Below are 17,226 nucleotides of genomic sequence, written 5' to 3'. Positions count from 1 at the left end.
AAATTTTACTGGCAACAACGCAAATCCTGGACCTCATCTTTCACCTGTGACTGCTGCAAAGACAGAATCGCTTGTTCACCACATCACCTGCTCCTTCATCACCCTCTCCTTCATCACAGCGTCATAATTCTTTGTTGGCCCGTGTTCCCCTCAAGAATGGGGGGCAGGGAGACAGGGAGGCTGCTTGAAGGTCTGTGTCACCTGCTGCACAGGCCTGTGAAGAACAGGAGAGCTCCCAGCAAACCTGACAATGAAGGAATGAGGTGTATCTATCCATCCATCAACTCCTCAGCCTCGAGACCCGGTGTTCTCAATCTTAATTCTATGGAGGGGATTGAATATCTCAAGGACTTGAGATGGTATTGCGTGGGCAGAAGTTCAGGTGCCCTTAAGCGAGATGAATTAATTAGACACTACATGTTAGTTCCTCCTAATTAAAAAGAGCTGCCAAGAAGAATTACAGTGCAATTTGTAACTCATTTTGGTCGCCTTTCTTCGTGACCCTCCCTGAGCTGAAACGTGGAGGTGAAGAGAGGAAAAAGAGCTGGAGTTTTAAGGCAATTTGCAAATGGCCTTGGACTCTAGGGTGGCACGGAGAGGCACCCTGGGTAGAACAGGCTGAGGCAAGCGCCCAGAGCCCCACACTGAGGAGCTGGAGGTGTGTAGGGGTGTGTGTGTGTGTGTGTGTGTGTGTGTGTGTGTGTGTGTGTGTGTGTGAGAGAGAGAGAGAGAGAGAGAGAGAGAGAGAGAGAGAGAGAGAGAGAGAGAGAGACTCCCCAAAGATGTAATGCCTGCTTATGGGTGCACTGCGGGAGCCAGACCTGCTTTGAAGCCCAAAGCCCAAATCCCCTTTACATCAGTTCCAAAGACTGGGGCTGAGGGCAGGTTTCCAAATCTCTCTCTAGACTTGGGGTGGGGAGGAGGGCGAATTTGAAGCGACCATTGGGAGAGGCAGGTCGAGGCCCTTAGGGGGCAAACTCCAGGCAGAGAGCAGCTTTCAAGACAATGCCTCAGAGAGAATGATACTGTCCGCATCCCGCCTGATCCCTGCCAGGGTCCTGTGAAGTGGACAAGACAGAACAGTTACCGCCACTTTACAGATCGGGGGAATGAAGGCGCAGAGGCCGCGGTTCCCGGGATCAGGTCAGCCCGCGCCAGGAAGCCCGCGCGCGCTCCCCGTGTGTGGTGACCTTACACTGGGAATGACGTAGCCTCCGGTGCACCTGCCCGGGAGGGGACGTTGGGTGGCCGCCTTTTTTCTCTTGTTCTCCCCACTCCCCTAACACCCTAACGATGGGTGCCGCTGGCTTCTCTGTCTCTCTCCCTCTCCTACTCCCCATGCCCCTCCCACACAGCCTATTGCAAACGGAGAACCCCCACAATAGGATGTGTGGGCTCCCGGGGTGGGGGCTCGGGCGAGCTGGGAGGGGCTCGGACCTTGAGTCATTCAGCACGTCTTGGTTAAGTTAGCTCCCTGATCGCGGCGCGGGGCAGAGCGCAATCAGACTCTCGCACAGCCTCGTGGGGAGGCAGACGCACGAATAACGTGATAGGATGATGCGCTGGGACGGTCTGAGCTGTTGGTGTCAGAACTCGGTGCTCCGCGGTTAACTTCATTGGTAAAAGTCTGCAGACAGAGTTGCCATTCTCCCCTGGACGTTGGCTCAGGGACAAACGCTTCTGACCGTCCCCTAGGGTGGGGATCGAGTCCCAGGCGACCGGATCCACCCTCGGCATCCCCAGGCGACGTGCTCTCCAGCGGTCTAGGCGGGAGCCGAAGTCTCGAGGTCCGGGAGGCTGATGCCGGCTCCGGACTCCCCATCCCACGTTTGCCCGCGTCACCCTGCCGCCGCGACTCAGAGGGACACCTTGTAGGCGGGGACCTAGCCCGGGTCCCGCCCGACGCCCGCCCCGCGCCTCCGCCCGGCGCCTCCCACCGCCCGCATCGCCCCTCCTCTCTCCCGGTCCCGCGTCCCGCATCCCGCACAGCAGGTCCGCTTCCCGCGGGCTCCAGAGCGCCGCCGCTCGTCTGCGCCCAGCTCCCCGCGCCCTTGCAGCCAGAACCCGCCGGGGCACCTCTCCCGGCGGCCAGGGCGGGCTGACTGGGCATGCCCAGGAGCCGGGCGGCCGGGCGCCGCGGGAGCCGAGCGCATGCAATCGCCGCGCCGCGCGCCCGCCGTCCAGGGGCGCCGCGCACAGGCGGCCGCTCTCGCCGACGCGCTGGCCAGCCTGGACAGGACGCGGGGCAGGATGGACTCCCTCTCGGCCTACGGTAACGGCGGGCCGTCGCGGGCTCCCGGGGCGGCTGGGGCGGGCGGACGGGGCTCGGGAGCCACCCGATTACCCCGGGGAAACTTCGGGGCTCGGCTCCGGGAGGGTGGGGAAGAAAGGGAGTCGGCTGCAGCGCGCGCTGACCTGGGGGAATGGTGCTCCGTGGGGGCTGGAGGCTGCCGGGAACTTGGAAAAGAGGGTGTTTGCAGGAAGAGTTGGCGGAGTAAGAACGGCTGGAATTTAGAAGGTATCTGGGAGCTTTGGGACTCCGGATACATCCAGTTGGCTTCAGACCACGAAGGGGAAAGGTTACCGTGTTAAGTTCTTTACAACCCTGTGGGGCTTGGAGTTCTGAGAAGTGCGTTCAGTCAGTGCGTATCTTGTCCCGACTGACCTTGGGCAAGTTATTTAAACTTTTCTGTTCTTGAATTTCTGCATCTGTCCATCAGAGATGAGGGTATCTCTCTGACAGATGCTGTGGGCTTAAATAATACACTACACAACATACGTTTTTCTTAGTGCAAAAACAAAAAATCAGCTTGGAAAGAAAAATTCCATGGAAATACAAGCCATTATTCCCCCTTTATAAAAATTTTGAGTAAAGAAATGTATGCTTTTATTATTTTTAAAAAGGCATTGTACAATTCTGAAGGAAAACAAAATCTCAGTGCGGAGGTTTCAGACTTAGAAACCTCAGCGCTCTGGGGAAACCAATGAGGCTTCTTATCAGTATCCCTGCTTGTGTGGGGAAAGTGGTTCTTTGTAGTCCGTTAGCAGAGATGCTGCAGAGACAGGGTTATAGGCGGCAGAAATGCAAGTAGACCTCCCTCCCTTGCCTGGTTTGCAATCAGTTGCTGTGATAACATCAAGTTTTGGCGTTTTAAATGTGAAGGATGTGAGCAATTGTTGGGGACTGATCTGAAGGGACATCTTTGATGAAGCCTGGAGTTGGTGGGAGGGAAGTTTCTGCTCCTTGACGGGGAGGTTTCATTCTCCAGCCCCGAGATGTCCCCTGCACCTGTCCCCAAGGTTAAAGAGGTCGGTCTCTCTTTGTTAGGATTTAAACTGTTTCAGATGATCACTCAGGTGGCCGTGAGGGTTTGCAATTGATGCTTGGGCACTACTAACAAATTGTGAGCTGGTTACAAATTGCACACTAGTGATTTTTTTTGTTTGTTTGTTTGTTTTTTCCTTCTTAGAGTATTTTCTGCTGGGTTGTGTTGTTCTTGCCCCTGCTGCACAGGTAACACACACCATTGTCAGTCTTGGGTTACCATCTGGAGATAATTCAACCTTCTGGTGGTGTTTTAGGCATACTCATCGGCAGAAATCTACCTTTTACTCCTTTTTCTATCCAAGGGATCTAACTTCTGTTTTTTTATGTCATGTTAAATTTCACATGCTGCCGTGTGGAAATTGTTAGTCACAGGTCTACATAATAATCAGTTCTGTAAATTTCTAGAAGTTTTAAAAGCTTAATTGGGCACCCAGGTGGAGTAAATGAAGCCAGAAGTAGTGGAACTGTTTTTGAAAAGTAAGTATGTTTCAGTAATTAAAGGAAGAGGTGGCAGGTCATTTGAGGGGGGTGGGGGGGGGGGGCGTCAATTAGGAATTACCGAGTTTCCTCTTTAGAACCTTAGCGGGAACTGGAACAGATTTAAATATGTATACCATTTAGAATTTGTGCTATATTAAGTATGTTCCTGACACACTGCTTCCGGCCCCATCCCTAACGTGGTAAATATACTTGGCCACAAAGTGTGTATTAATTCTCTGGTTCATAGCGATGTGACCTGAGACAAGACAAGATAAATTAGTCCATCAGGGTCTCCACCTAGTGAATACATTAAAGAAAAACAAAATGGAGCACATTGACTCTATTCCTCACCCGCTGGGTGCTGTCGAGATCGTTATCTGGTGAGCCCTTGGCCCAGCTCTGGAACCTTCTACAAATCATCTCTCAGACAATCGAGCTTTTTTTAAAAAATGTTCCCTTTCAGTTCTCTTGGATTTGGGTTAAGATATCATGAAGAGGGATGATCCGAGTTTTTTGCCTAGAATTTATAGGGTTCAATTTTTATATTCGTTTGCTGGATTTAATAAATGCCTTAGGTCCTAGCTTTAGCATAGGGGCTTCCAAGAGAACGAACAGTTTATACTGGAGACCGTGTGTGTGAGGTTCCTATGAAGAGAGAGAAATGTGATGTATGCATGCATTTCATTAACAACAGCTCCCATTAAACCTCATTACCTTCCCATCTAAGTATGCATCTTTGATCCTATATTGGAACTGGCTCTTTCTGTATTTTAGCATGCATTTTGACATTCAGGCAGCCATTCTAGACTCATATATTCCAGAACTGTGAATTGAGATTAGGGAAATCAATAACTATAATATGCCTTCTAAAAAATATATGTTCAATGGAGGATGCAATTTTTAAAATTCTGGATTTTTAATGCTTCGACCTTTTGTACTCACCGCTGATGTTTCTCTTTCCTTGTCCTTTAAATGGTTTAGGTCCTTAACTGCTTTTAGCTCATTATATAACCACATGCATGAGACCCAGGATGGATGACAAGTCTCTTTTAGAGAGAAATGACTGGGACTTGATTCGTTCTCAGCCATGCCAGAGAAGGCGCAGGGCCATGTCCCAGACTGAGCCAGGAAGGAACTTAGGGTTGGACCTGCCAACCTGGCCTTGAGCGGTTAGCTTCACATCTGAGGAGGCCTACTGAGGGGCCCGAGGAGCTCATAGAGCCCAGTGGGGCTACTTCAGATAGGGAAAGCCTCTGCTCCAATATCTCTTCATGTCCCAGCATAGCCCACACTTCAACTTAACAATGCAGAAAACTTCCTGGCCCCAGGTTGCAGACCTCCCACTGAGAGAGGGACTGTACACTTGGGGCCATTGTCTCAGATATCTTTGAGGAGATAATTTGAGCAGAGCCTGAAATGAAGAAAAGGAATAAGCCATGCTATTATGTGGGGAAAGAGCATTCCTGGCAAAGGGAATGGTATGTGCAAAGGCCCCAGGACAGGAACAAGCATGTCATATTCAAGGAAGGTTCTTGTGGGTAGAGAGTGCAAGTAGAAGACTAGAAGGAAATGCAGTCAGAGCCAGTATTGTTGTTATTACTATTCTCATGTTCCTCCTGCCTCTTAAATTGTATCTTTTTTTTGTGTGGACTCTTCCTTCTGTTTATATTGGTGTTTGCCTGTGTTCTGTCCTTGACTTTATAGTCTCACTCTCAACAGTGTCATACTCATGACATTGATCAGACATCTACCAAATGCGAGACAATGGCCCCAAGTGCAGGCAGTTCTCCATGGGAGGCCTGTAAAGTGGGGTCACAGAGTTTTTTTGCACTGTAAGTTGGAAGTGTGGGCTATGTTGGGACATGAACAATAATAACTGGCACATTATGTGAATTAGCTCATTTTAATCTCACAGCCTTTAAGAAGGTAGTCCAGTGTTAGCCACATAGTCTTTGAAAGAAATTGAGGCACAGACAGATTGAAGAGTTTACTTAGTCTCACATAACAGTATGGAGTCCAAATGCAGGTCTAGAGAGTTTGGCTGTGGCATTTGGCGCTGGGAGAGTTAAGAAGAGGCAGAAAATAAACCAATGTGTGGGTGAGTGTGTGGGTAATTCCAGGCAGAAGGCGCGGTTTGAGCAAAGGCTTAAAGGCAGTGTCTGACCAGAGTTCAGGACTTGTGATTGGAAGCGGGTATAGGAGAGCGGTGTAGTGAGAGCTAAGCCTAATCGTGCGACATGAGGATTGAGAGAAGCGAAGAGAGGCGACCCTAGGACAGTGGTTCTCAACCTTCTGGCCCTTTAAAAACAGTTCCTCATGTTGTGACCCAACCATTAAATTATTTTCGTTGCTACTTCATAACTGTAATGTTGCTACTATTATGAATCGTAATGTAGATATCTGATATTCAGGATGGTCTTAGGCGACCCCTGTGAAAGGGTCGTTTGACCGCAAAAGGGGTCGTGACCCACAGGTTGAGAACCGCTGCCCTAGGACATAATGTCCCCTCCTGTGACTTCGTCTTTATTCAGGCGACTCCCAGACCCAAATCACCCATTCAGAACTTCTGTGTGTGCTATGCTTGTATACCCAGCTGTCTGCTATACTTTTTAAAATCTGTTTTGCCACTCTCGTGCCTCAAACTCAGTGTGTCCAAAAGAGAAGTCTTCTTCCATACCTGTTTCCTATAAAATAACTATAGCCACTGAGCTCAAACTGTGATCCCAGACTCTAGCCTGGACCCAGGGTACCAGAATAAAGGAGATTTCACCATTTCTCACAGACAGCAGGGTCAGCTAGAGAAGGTAGATTCCTAAACTGAGAATTATGATGCCCTGTTGTAGGGAAGGGCCTGGGAGGAGTGAGGGATAGGTCAGGAACAGTTACACATGTTAAAAGGCCAACTGGGAAAAAAAAGGGCATTCCAGGAAGGGGCGACAACATGAACAGAGATGAAGGGGAGAGATGGCAGGGGGCTCAGATATAACTGCCAGCAGCATGGCATTGGTGAAGCATGCTATCTAAGCTAGGAGAGGTTGGCAGGGACCAGCGTGCTCTATTCAGTCATCCAAGTCAGAATTCTGGGAGTCCTCTGAGTCCTCCCTTTCCATTATATACAGTGACCTTGGGCAAATTAATTCACCCCCTGTGCCTCAGTTTTCTTATCTGTAAAATGGGGTCATGATGAGGTTTAAGTGCAATAGTACTTGTAAGTGCATATGAGTGGTACATAGTGAGTACTCAGTAAGCATTAGCTCTTACTACCAGCTGTCAATCACCAAGTCCTATTGATTGTTCTTCCTCAGAGTCTTTCTCTGTTTTTCCCTCTCCCTGCCCACTGCTCTTTCGCTAGTCCAGGCTGCCACTGGTGTTCACTCTGACAGCAGTGGCAGCCTCCCCAGCTGGTCTCCCTGCCCCTAGTCCTGGCCCCTCCCCATCTGACATACAAATCTGATCCTGTTACTCCTCTGCGTCAGACTCTTTAAGGGCTCCTCTCTGCTTGTAGGTCGAAGTCTCACCTCCCTAGTTTGGCAAACAAGGCTCTCCAGGAGCAGACCATCCCTCTCTCCTGCTACCCTAGGTCCCAACCATCCCACCTTTTACAGAGGGCGGTGGTTTAGTGTGGCTGATTATAGGTTTTCTCCAGTCTCTGGACCTTGTTCCAAAACACACCTCCCTCTCCTTGTTCACCCTCCCCATCTGACTTGGTTCCTCGCTTAGGACCTCTCAGGGTAAGTCCTCCCCCTAACACTCTTCATTTTGGATGTAAGGAGTACTCCCCTCTGTTGGTTGTAAAGTCCCCAAGGGCACATAGTAGGTGATCAATACTTAGCTGTCCCACCGACTGAAGGACAGAGTGAAGGGTAGTAGGGGTCAGTACACCATGCACAAATATACCATGCATTTTCCTATTGCAAATAAGCAAAAGAACTTTTATCACTGAACACACAGAAGGGCAAATGTGTCCACACTATGTGGTCAAATCAGATGCATGCAACTGACTGGAACTCATGGCTTAGTTACAAAATCTATCCGAAGAGCTATTCAATGACTTCTCTTGTGTTTGCCTCCCACCACCTGGCATGCCTGTTATTATGCAATCCAGGCGCTCATGCTGAACACCAGTTAGGATCCTTTCGATTAAGGAGCTGTAGAGAACTTATGTACTTTTACACGCAGCCCATAGTTATGGACAATAGGGTGGTAAAGACCTGGGGGTGGGGTAGGTAGGGACTGGACAGAGGAGGTAAAGGGGGGGATGGGAGACATCTGCAATAATATTTTTTAATAAAAATATTAAAAAAATAAAATTAAATTAAAATCTATACTAATAAAAGCCTATGTGGTCGTCATGCCCTCATGCTGTGATGCCCTCACGCCGTAATGCCCTCACGTCATAACAATCCATCACCAGGAGGTTGCGTGCGCAGTGTGCCTGCGCAGGGAGGTGGGCATGGGTGTTTGGGCACTTGCCACTGTGTGCACAGTGCAGAGGCGGTTCCCGGTGGGAGCCACGGAGGCGGGTCCTGGCCTACCTCTTTGGGGCAATCCATCGAGGAGCCCCGGATGGGTGGGCAGGGCCTACCTCTTTGGGGAGATCGATTGTGGGGCTGTGAGAGGGCACAGACCAGGCTGGAGAACACCCCCCCCCCCCAGTGCATGAATTTCGTGCACCGGGCCTCTAGTAAAAAATAAAGCTGTATCCAAACACACAAAAAACAAATTTAAAAAAAGGGGGAGGGGAAGAAGCTGCGGCAAAGCATGTGCAGATTATCCTTTGACCTTCAGCCCTTCACATGTTAGAAGTTTCTGGGGTAAAATTAAAATTAAATTTTTACTTTGATCCCGTGCAGAAGCATTTTAATCTTTTCCTGTAAAACATTATGTTCTCTGTAACAGGCAGGCACATTTTCTACTAACTAGACCATAGTCCTACACAAACGGGCCACCGCTGCCAACCTAGAACAAACAATTCAACGTATGTTTTGTGAGTGTAGGCACTGTTGTACGTTCTGGAAGTAAAAACAAAAACTGCCTGTTATCATAAATCTTAGATTGTAATGATAAGGTTCTAGGAAAATTGGAAACAGAATATACGATTTTTAACACCTAGTGGAGTAGGGACAGGTAGGAAGTCAAGGAAGGGCTTTAGGGGTTTTCTCTTATTAGGGTTCATGGAAGGACTTTGTGGCTGTGCCTGCGAGGATAGAATCAAAGGGAAGCTGAGAGGAGTCTCAGACCCAGTGTTTAAAATGCAGGGATGACGGTTAAAGTGTTTAAAAGCTTGCTAGAGGCTTTGGCAAGCATTTATGGTGACTTCTATGCGTTAGGCAGAGCCAGGAACTGCTTCAGAAGATGAGTAGGGGCTGACCTTGGCCTCCAGGAGTTTGGGTGGATGTAGCTCAGGTCCAGCGGAAGATACAGAGGATGCTATTGCTGCCCTGTTTGTCTCCTTGTGCTGTTGCAAACATCATATGCAAGAGCAAATGCAAAAGTTTTGTGAAAACTGAGGAAGCCCTACAGCAAAATAGTAAAGAGCACCAGGATGTGTTTATCGTCCTTATCGCAGAATTAAGGAGATCTGTTTTTTTTTTTCTGGTGAGGGGAAAGACACGTTCTAGACTTGGATTCATCAGCACCGTAGAGAGACCTCCCAAAGCACCAATTCCGACCTGGGGCCGGCCCATGTCTACCCTGGGTGGTAGGCAGTCAGTGATTTTTGAATGAATGAATTTCAGTCACAATATAAAGAAGAAAGTCAAGGTCCATTTAAAAAATATCTTCCTGAAGAATTTAACCTGAACCCTTTATCATTATTTACTGACCCTTTTTATCGTTAGTAAAGCGATTCCACCTTTATTTTGGTATTTGCTTGCTGTATATTTTTATATCTTTTATCGCAAGCAAATACGTAGTAACCGAAATGAAGGTGGAGTAGCTTTTTAAATGTTAGATGAAAAAGGCTCTGAAACAAATAGCACACACGAAATGTCTGTCTTGTTCCCTGAAGAACCGAAGTGCTTTGCACATCAGATAAAAGACTGTCAGCGAGGTAGCACCGCGTACAGCAGGAAGCCACCTACCCCAGCCTGCGATATTCATCTGTCCTCCTTCTGTCTTTGCCTCTCTTCTCAAATAGTGGCCTGGTGCAACCCAGGCAAACCTGGGTTTTAATTCTGTCGAGTAAGACTCCCTCCACGTTCTGCGTGGAGTAGGGTTCGGTATCTGAAAGAGGAGCCGCACAACAAATGAGAGAAAAAGACATGAGATAATTTTGCAATATTGGGGGACCAGGCGGGCAAGTCCCAAAGGACTACCCCCCCCCCCCATGCTCTGGCCGCTCCAACCTTTTATTTGGTCTGGGGTAGCCCTAGGGTAAGGAGGTTTGTCTGGGGTAGCCCTAGGGTAAGGAGGTTTCAATGACACACAGATCAGCAGACAATTTCCTGGAATAGACAAAGTATCTGATTAGCTCATCAATAGATTTCCGGGAGTATCTGATTAACAATAATCAACAAGGATCTACAAAAGTATCTAAGGAATTAAGTGAACTAAGGTGGGGAGGCTTCAACTATTATTACCTAAATTAACTGAGTGGTTCCTAGATAAACTGGGTGGTGCACAGCCCTGACCTTTGCTAGGACTTTCAAGGCCTACTAGCTTTTGGGGGGGTCTCTGTCGAAACTCAGCTAGTGAAGACAATGAATGGACTCCGGCATAATTCCAGCTGTGGCTTTCCAGAAGTGTGCGTCCAAGCCGGTTCCTCGACTTTGTGGGCCTCGTCCCTCACCTGTATGGTGGGATAATCATAGCTACCTGACGTGAGTGGTTTTGGAGCCGAGGTGAAATAGTGGATGCAAATGAAATTTTAGCACAGTGCCTGGCAAAGAGAAAGTGCTCAATAGCTAGTGTCTTCTGATTCTACCGCCATCTCATTTCCTTGGTTATTTTGTTCAGAATTTACATTTCTGGTTTGCCCTGCCATTTCTGCCCCTCTTTATTTCTTAAAAAAAAAAAAAGTGGTGCACTGTGATTTACATACAGGCAGGTGGGTAAGGCAAACTTGTAATTTAACAAATAATTATATAGTGAATGTGATCATGTGACCACCACCTAGATCAGGAAATAGAACACCCCAGCACCGCAGAGCCCTCCTGCACTCTCCCTGCCCTTCACAGACCTGCTGCCTTTTTCCCACCAAAGGAACCACCATGCTGACTTTGGTGCTACCTATTGTGTTACTTTTCTTTCCCTTTTTACCTTCCTTGTATACATCTGTAAAGAATAGTTTTGCCCAGCCGGCGTGACTCAGTGGTTGAGCGTCAACCTATGAACCTGGAAGTCACGGTTTGATTCCGGGTCAGGGCACATACCCGGATTGTGGGCTCTATCCCCAGTGGGGGTGTGCAGGAGGCAGCTGATCAATTATTCTCTCTCATCGTTGATGTTTATATCTCTATCTCCCTCTCCCTTCCTCTCTGAAATCAATAAAAATACATATTTTTTTTTTTAAAAGAATATAGTTTTGTTTTCCTGGCTGGTGTTGCTCAGTGATTAGAGTGTCAGCCCATGCACTGAAGAGTTATGAGTTCAATTCCTGGGCAAGGGCACGTATCTGGGTTGCAGGTTCAATCCCTGGACTGGTCAGGGCATGTCTGAGAGGCAATCAAGGATGTGTTTCTCACACATTGCTATTTCTCTCTCTCCCCTCTCTCCCCCTCCCCCTCCCCCTCCATCCCTCCTTTCCACTCTTCTAAAAAAAAAAAGCAATAGAAAAAATATCCTACGGATTAACAAAAGAAACAGAAAAGACTATAGTTTTGTTGTGAAATGTTCATAAATAGAACCATGTATTATTTTGTGTTGCCTCTTTCATTCAACATGATGGTGAGGTATGTCCATAATAGTTTGTGTAGCTTTACTTCATTGTCTTTACTGTAGAATATTCCATTTTATGGATATCCTTGGTCTTTCTAAGTATAACATAAAAATAATAGCCAGTATTCAATGAACGCTTTCTATGTGCTGCCTTATAAGGAGGTGCCTTTATTATTCTCGTTGTGCACGTGGGAGATGGAGCCACAGAGAGATGAAATTCTGTGCCCAAGGGTGGAACCAGGTGTCTAATCTAAATACTGACTCTGGAGTTTGCGAAGTGTATTAATCTCATTCAGAGTCTCAAGTGCTTCCACTAGTTACCTGCTTTTTAAAAAATTAACTTCAGTTGGTTCCTAAAGGATTAAATGGATATTCAAGCTCTCCTATCAAATCTAGCATTTTTGTTTTAATTTCGAGAGGACGCACCTTCCTTTATTCAGAATCACCGGATATGTAACTGCCACATGTCTTTGTATTTTTGCTCTCTGAGTCTTTTTTGTTGTTGTTTATCCTCACTCAAGGATATTTTTCCATTGATTTTTAGAGAGAGTGGGAGAGAGAGGGATAGACAGAGAGAAACTTCCTTGTGAGGGAGAACATTGATTGGTTGTCTCCTGCAGGCACTCCAACCAGGGCCGGGATTGAGCCTGCAACTGAGGTCCATGCCCTTGACTAGAATCGAACCAGGGGCCCTCCAGTTCTCGGGCCTACGCTCTATCCACTGAGAAAAACTGACCAGGGCCTCTGAGTCTTTCTGAATTATTGACACCAAAATTACACCCTCGTTTTACCATTCAGATATGACTCACGTTTCAGTAGTTTTGCCATTCCAATTTATTCACAGCCTCTTCCCGGGCATTCGTTCCTAATTTAAGCATTCCGCTTCTTTGTTGATTACTAATTTCTCAGTACGTTTTTCTCCCTCATTTGTTTTCTTCTTCTCCCCACCCATAGGCATTTCTGTGCTTGTAATTCTCAATCAATTTCTCCTTCCTTTTTATCCTCCCCCCTCCACCTTCTCTCTTTCACTTTCACCTTTGATGCCATTGACCTTGTCCCTGAAGGTCTCTTCACTTCCAAATTCTTTCAAGGACAGATCCTGAGTGATTTATTTAAAAAGAATAAGGAATGACGACTTCATAGTAGTTAGAGCAGTGTGAAATGCTTTAGGTCTGGAAATTGTTGATTCAGCTCACTCCACAAATATATACTGAATTATTTGCTAACTATGCATTTTGTGTAGCTGAATTATTAACCATACCCCATCTTCCCTGCCGCTACCCCTCCCCACCCCCCAAAAAAGTGAGATAAGCATTATTGTCACCATTTTCAGGAGGAAAAAGCAAAATAGAGAAAAGTGAAGAAACAATGACCATTCATTTAACAACAAAAATCCTCTTTGACTTCTTCTGGTTAGAGAAAACAGGTACCAATGTAGGTCTTTCATAAAAGCAAAGTGGCGTTCGGCCAAGTTCAAAGAGTTTATGTGCAGCAGGAGTAGGCTTCAAACCCAGGTCTCCTGACTCCCAGCCCAGCATCCTCTATTGAAATGATAACTAGTAGGAAGAAGGAATGGCTATTTGTTTATTCTTTAATTTCAGGCATTCCTTTTTTCCAACCAATGAACATGTGTTGAGGATTTGCCTTATGCCAGGGACAGTGTAAATGACAATGCTGACACCTGGGTCTGCCCTTGACAAGCACATGGTTTGGGTACATGCAAACCAGTACAGGCAGTCCCTGCTTTTCATAAGTTCATGTTACACCACTTTGCAGATACTGCATTTTTTGCAAATTGAAGGTTTGTAGCAACTCTGCATTGAGCAAGTCTATCAGCATTATTTTCCATCAGCCTCAGATGACGGTTATCATTTTTTAGTGATAAAATACTTTTAAAGTAAGGGATGCACATTTATTTTTAGACATAATGGTACTGCACACGTCATAGACTATAGTATACTATAAACATAGCTATTCTATGCACTGGGAAGCCAAAAAGTTTGTGTGACTTGCTTTCTTGTGCTATTTGCTTTATTGCTGTAGTTTGGAACCGAACCCGCCATATCTCCGAGGCCTGCCTGTGCAACCTCACCTGCTCAGCGCTGCGGGGTGGGGGTGGGGTGAGGGGGGCGGCTCGTACTCAGGAAACACCCCAGGAAGTGGAGGTGGACTGGGAATAGTTCTTAGAGGAGGAGTGGGCCATATGCATTTGCTAGAATTATTTTTCCCAGGTTCAAATAGCTTAAAAGTATTCTGTTGCATGTTACCTCCCTGTTTGTGGACCTGCAGTGGCCTTGATGTGACCAGGGAGGGCCATTGTTGGTTTTCTACCCTCTGGCTCCCCATCTGCTTTTTCCGATACTTTCCAGCTCCCTTCCAGCGTGAGCACATACAGCCGGCCCTGCCGATGACTCCCAGGTCCTGCCTTCTCTGACCAGGGGCTCCAATTCTTTCCTCCTCAGAAAATTCACCTGTGAAGCCATCTTCTCTACCAACCCACGTCACTCTCCCTTTAAAATCGAATCTCTACATTTCCAGAAATGCTTTCTCTTTGAGTGCATGGGACCAGTTTTTTGTCATTATTATTTCCCCCTCAGACGTACAATTTTCACCATTGTAGATCAGAGTTTCACAGTTTTTCCAGTATCACAGAACATGGAATATTTCCTTCAGGCCAGTTTTGCAACCATTACTGTAATGGTTCTTTGTCTCTGACCTGTAGTGTTTTATATTAGATGATCTTATGGATTTTTCTTGATATTGCAGAAGAAGGCATTTATGCTCTGCCATGTTTCAGAAACAGTTGAAGCAGTTCTTGTCTCGATTTGAGCGCGGTTCTGCCCCGTGCTGTAGTGTGACCTGGACAAGGCCCTCAGTGCCAGAGTTTCAGCCTTTCCATCTCAGGTGTGGTGGGGTCTGCCCTGTTTTACCTGGTGCATGAGCTGATGTGGGCGAACTTGCTGAGATGTTATGTAAATGTGAGATTTGTGACTCTTTGGCCCCTCTGTCCAGAACCTTTCCTGCTCTCAGTAGTGAGGAATCCCGTGTGGTGTGCTATCCTTTTAGCCTCGAAGGAAGTCACATCCACTTCTCTGTCTCCACTTCACTTCTCTCGTGGTTTGGCCACTGTCGCCACTGTCGCTTCTCAGTTTACTGCCCCATAGGCGTCTTTCTGCCCCTCATCCCGCCCTCCTCCCCTGTTCTCCATGCCACCACAAAGTGATCTTTCTGAAATAAAAATGGGATCCTGCTCTCTAGGCAAAATCCAAACTTGTTAACATGGTTTATTAGACACTTTGTAGTCTGACCACTGCTCACCCCTCCTTTTCTTAATGCATTCAGCTGCCAAGTCACAAGGTGGCGGTGGCCTCTGAGCCTCCAGACATGACGATAGCTCTCTGCCTGGATTTTCTCCCTCCATTTAGCCCCCTTATGTTTAGTCAGATAGTGTGCATCTTTAGGTTTTTGTTTAGATGTCACTTCCTCCAGGAAGCCTTACCTGATACCTCTAGTCTGGATCAGGTAATTCTCTCACCTGACCCTGAGCTCCTCTCCCCAGTGCTCTTCAGCCTCCATTATAATCCTATACTAGAGGCCCGGTGCACAAAAATTTGTGCACTGGGGGGGTGAGGGGGGGTCCCTCAGCCCGGCCTGTGCCCTCTCGCAGTCTGGGACCCCTCAGGAGATAACGACCTGCTGGCTTAGGCCTGCTCCCGGGTGGCAGAGGGCAGGCCCAGTCCCTAGGTGCAGCCCCTGGTCTGGCTCAGAGCAGGGCTGATTGGGGAGTTGGGGTGCCGCCCCTGTCATGCACAGAGCAGGGCGGATCGGGAGGTTGCGATGTCACCCTCACTCACGCTCAGGGTAGGGCCGATTGGGGGGTTGGGGCACCGCCCCCTGTGACACTCAAGGCAGGGTCGATGGGGAGGTTGTGGCGCCACCCCCTGTCACGCACAGAGCAGGGCCCATCAGGGGGTTGGGGCGCTGCCCCCTGTCACAGAGCAGGGCCCATCAGGGGGGTTGGGGCTCTGTACCCTGTCATGCACAGAGCAGGGTCGATCAGGGGGTTGGGGAGCTCCCCCCTGTCACTCACAGAGTAGGGTGGATCAGGGGGTTGGGGCACCACACCCTGTCACACTCAGGGCAGGGCCGATGGGGAGGTTATGGCTCTACCCCGTCACACACAGAGCAGGGCCCGTGGGGGGTGGGGGGTTGGGGCGTCGCACCCTGTCACACACAGAGCAGGGCCGATCAGGGGGTTGGGGCACCGCAGCCTGTCACACACAGAGCCACAGGGCAATCGGGGTTGGGGAGCTCCCCTCTATCAGGCACAGGGCAGGGCTGATCAGGAGGTTGGGGCGCCTTCCCCTGTCACGAACAGAGCAGGGCGGATAGGGAGGTTGTGGCCCCACCCCCTGTCACACACAGAGCCGCAGGGCAATCAGGTGGTTTGGGCGCTGCCCCCTGTCACGCTGATCCCGGTGCTGGGAAGCATATTACCCTTTTACTATATAGGATAGAGGCCTGGTGCACGGGTGGGGGCCGGCTGGTTTGCCCTGAAGGGTGTCCTGGATCAGGGTGGGGGTCCCCTCTGGAGTGCCTGGACAGCCTGGATGAGGGGATGATGGCTGTTTGCAGCTGGTCACACACCCTTCAGGGTGGGGGTCCCCACTGGGGTGCCTGGCCAGTCTGGGTGAGGGGCTGAGGGCTGTTTTCAGGCTGGCGGGTGACTGAAGCTCCCAACCGCTCCTTTTTTTCTTTTTTTATTCTGGGCCAGCTTTAGCGTTGAGGCTTGGCTCCAGCTCTTAGGCCTCCGCTGCTGAAAGCAGGTTTCTGGCCTTTGTTTACCTTCTGTATTTGAAACAATGTTGTGATCCTGCTGGCTGAAGCCCGGCGACTAAAGCAGGTTTTTGGGGTTTTGCTTAGCTTCTATATTTGTAACATAGTTGCTTAGAGTTGCAGCTCAGAGGCCGGTAGTGGCAGGCAGGGAACCTTGGAGTCCTCTGTCACTGAAGCAAGCAAGCCTCATGTTCGCTTCCAGCTGCCTGGCTGCCGGCCGCCATCTTGGCTGGCAGTTAATTTGCATATCACCCTGATTAGCCAATGGGAAGGGTAGCGGTCGTATGCTAATTACCATGTTTCTCTTTTATTAGATAGGATAATAAAAGGTAGTATGCAAATTGACCCTAAAGGTAGAAAGGCCGGGAACAACAGGTCACTATAACATGCACTGACCACCAGGGGGCAGATGCTCAACACAGGAGCTGCCCCCTGGTGGTCTGCGTGCTCCCACATGGGGAGCTCTGCTAAGCCACACGCCGGTCTGATGGCTGCGAGCGCAGCAGCAGTGGCGGAAGCCTCTCTTGCCTCTTCGGCAGCGCTAAGGATGTCCAACTTAGGCCCAGGGAGCCGGCCTAAGCTGGCAGGTGGACATCCCCCTAGGGGTCCCGGACTACGAGAGGGTGCAGGCCGGGCTGAAGGACTCCCCCGAGTGCATGAATTTTCGTGCACCGGGCCTCTAGTAATACTGAATAACTGTTGTT

General features: G+C 48.7%; 1 protein-coding gene across 2 annotated transcripts in view; it reads left to right on the top strand.

Annotated features, from left to right (window-relative positions):
• The first annotated feature begins 2,048 nt into the window (after window positions 1-2,048).
• Window positions 2,049-17,226, top strand: part of ANO4 (anoctamin 4) — a 301,902-nt gene continuing 286,724 nt past the window's right edge. For both annotated transcript variants that reach the window (XM_059681867.1, XM_059681866.1), the window contains exon 1: window positions 2,049-2,272. In XM_059681867.1, the coding sequence (XP_059537850.1) occupies window positions 2,152-2,272 (121 nt within the window). In that variant the 5' untranslated portion in view covers window positions 2,049-2,151. The remainder of the gene's footprint in view (window positions 2,273-17,226) is intronic.

Source organism: Myotis daubentonii, chromosome 2 (assembly GCF_963259705.1).
Source record: "Myotis daubentonii chromosome 2, mMyoDau2.1, whole genome shotgun sequence".
Lineage (NCBI taxonomy): Eukaryota > Metazoa > Chordata > Mammalia > Chiroptera > Vespertilionidae > Myotis > Myotis daubentonii.
This window is presented reverse-complemented; position numbering and strand designations above follow the sequence as displayed.